The sequence below is a fragment of the Eimeria mitis genome, genomic scaffold, assembly GCF_000499745.2.
Source record: "Eimeria mitis Houghton genomic scaffold, Emh_scaff1056, whole genome shotgun sequence".
NCBI classification, from domain to species: Eukaryota; Apicomplexa; class Conoidasida; order Eucoccidiorida; family Eimeriidae; genus Eimeria; species Eimeria mitis.
Window position 1 is genome coordinate 3,719 of NW_013567333.1, and position 1,991 is coordinate 5,709.

A 1,991-nucleotide genomic window follows, 5' to 3' on the forward strand; every position below is an offset into this window, starting at 1 on the left:
GACTCTCGTGAAAGCTCAAATATTCAAGGTATAGTTCTAACAATACCATGGTATATACTAAGTAATAGGAAATTTAATTATAAACGGTGTGAGAAGTCCAGAATATCCGTGTTCACGGCTCTGCCGCGTGAACGAATGCACAGGCGGCTGGTGGGTTGACCATCGTGTCGGCTATGGTCGGCTTGCTGCTTCGGCGTATATGTGCTGGATACACTTGTCTCATTTCTTGGCATTAATACCTTTAAAACACTAGACAATCTATTTGATTCCATTAGTTTGTCTTATTTCAACAGGAAGGATCACTGTAGAGGCACCCTTGGTCCACCCCTGTTTACAAACGCGGGCCACAGACTACTCGGGAAATGCCTTCAAGTGACCCTGATGAAAAACCGATGCCCGACAGTTCTAAGAGAAGAAAACTCCATCGCAAGACTATCACCGCTGAAAACCATTCAAAAGGCCCCTCAGAACCCCTCCAGAAGGCCCCTTCAGCGGCGAGAAGGGGGCCGGGGGCCCCCCCCACCGAGGCCCCTCCATGCTGTTTGGTTTCACCGGGCTCAGCAGCAACTAGTGGAGCGTGGCTGCAGGGAACAGTGGACAGCCGGAGAGTTCGCTGCTTGACACCCCCTCTGACGGTCCCAAACCCCTTGGGGGAGTCGGTTGTTTGTATCCTGCAGCGCGACCTGCGGTTTCAAGACAACTGGGCGCTGTTGTTTGCCCAGGTGGAAACTAACCTCCTATTTGCCCAGTTTGTGCACTAAACTATACACGTGGGCGAGGGGTATTTCATCAAAATAGTGTCTATGGACACTTCGATATTGGCACACACATTTCTGCAATGTATCCCGCACTCCCCTTTTTAACAATTTGCATTTTTACACTTTTTAACCAATAGAATTACAATTAGTTGTTTTTAATTGAGGCATCNTTTTAACAATTTGCATTTTTACACTTTTTAACCAATAGAATTACAATTAGTTGTTTTTAATTGAGGCATCCACTTCACAGAAGGCGTGGGTTAGTGGGGAGTTCGGTGAAGTAGCGAGGGATTCTCTTCTTCGCGTCGGCGACTCCCTTTTGTCCTGTATTGTCAATTATTAGGATACTGCTCTTTGTTGTTATTTGTTATTTACTATGTTGCTCTGTGCTGTTAATATGCTGTTTTTAATAGTTCGTGATGTTGGTCTGTTTTGTTATTTACTGTTTAGGGTGATATCCTCTACGGTTATTTACTATTTATGCTGCTGTGGTCTGTCGGTGTTAACTGTTTTCAGGATGCTGCTCTGTCTCTGAGGACCCCGTTGCACGTGGTGCATTTGGTGGTGCCAGGCTACACATACCAACGGACCGCCCGCCACCTTCAGTTTCATCTGCAGGGGCTTAAAGAGCTCGCCGAGGACCTCGCGGCACACGACATTGCCTTTCACTGCTTCCCTGTACTCGCTGCTGGTGGTGCTGCTGCTTCTGCTTCTACTGATTCTGGTTCAGCAACTGCGGCAGCAGCAGAAGCCAGAGAACGCATAGAACAAGTACTGCAGCAGCTCCGCCCCAAGCTTGTGGTTTGTGACTTCATGCCGCTGAGGTGCGGCACCCCAGCTTAAACACGAATACGACAAGCATCATCAGGCAGCAACAACTCTGCTACACTCAAACACTACCTAGAGAAAAGTATACACACATGCATACAGACATACATGCATACATACGTAGATACGTACACCGCAACTGCTGCTGCTTGCCGCTGCATGTGAGGGTGGCATCTGTCTGTCCTCCTGTGGATGTGCTGCTGCAGAGAGTTAACGTCTTTGATGGAGCAGGTGGGGTGTATGTGCACGGAGGCGCTGCGCTGTCCGCTGTATGAAATAGACGCGCATAACATCGTACCCGCTTGGATCGCTTCAAGCAAACAGGAGGTCAGTAGCGAGGTACTATTGAAACCTTTCTGTGGGTTTTGTATGACAGTAAACATGCTCTGTCCACGTACACCTCGG

At 48.3% G+C, this 1,991-nt stretch overlaps 1 protein-coding gene across 1 annotated transcript in view; it reads left to right on the plus strand.

The window, feature by feature from the left end:
• Positions 1–362: 362 nt before the first annotated feature.
• Positions 363–1,991, plus strand: part of EMH_0028440 (DNA photolyase, putative) — a gene marked incomplete at both ends in the record, with an annotated part of 3,534 nt that continues 1,905 nt past the window's right edge. The window contains 3 exons of the mRNA XM_013494154.1: positions 363–722; positions 1,275–1,582; positions 1,793–1,913. Coding sequence (XP_013349608.1) covers positions 363–722; positions 1,275–1,582; positions 1,793–1,913 — 789 coding nt within the window. The remainder of the gene's footprint in view (positions 723–1,274; positions 1,583–1,792; positions 1,914–1,991) is intronic.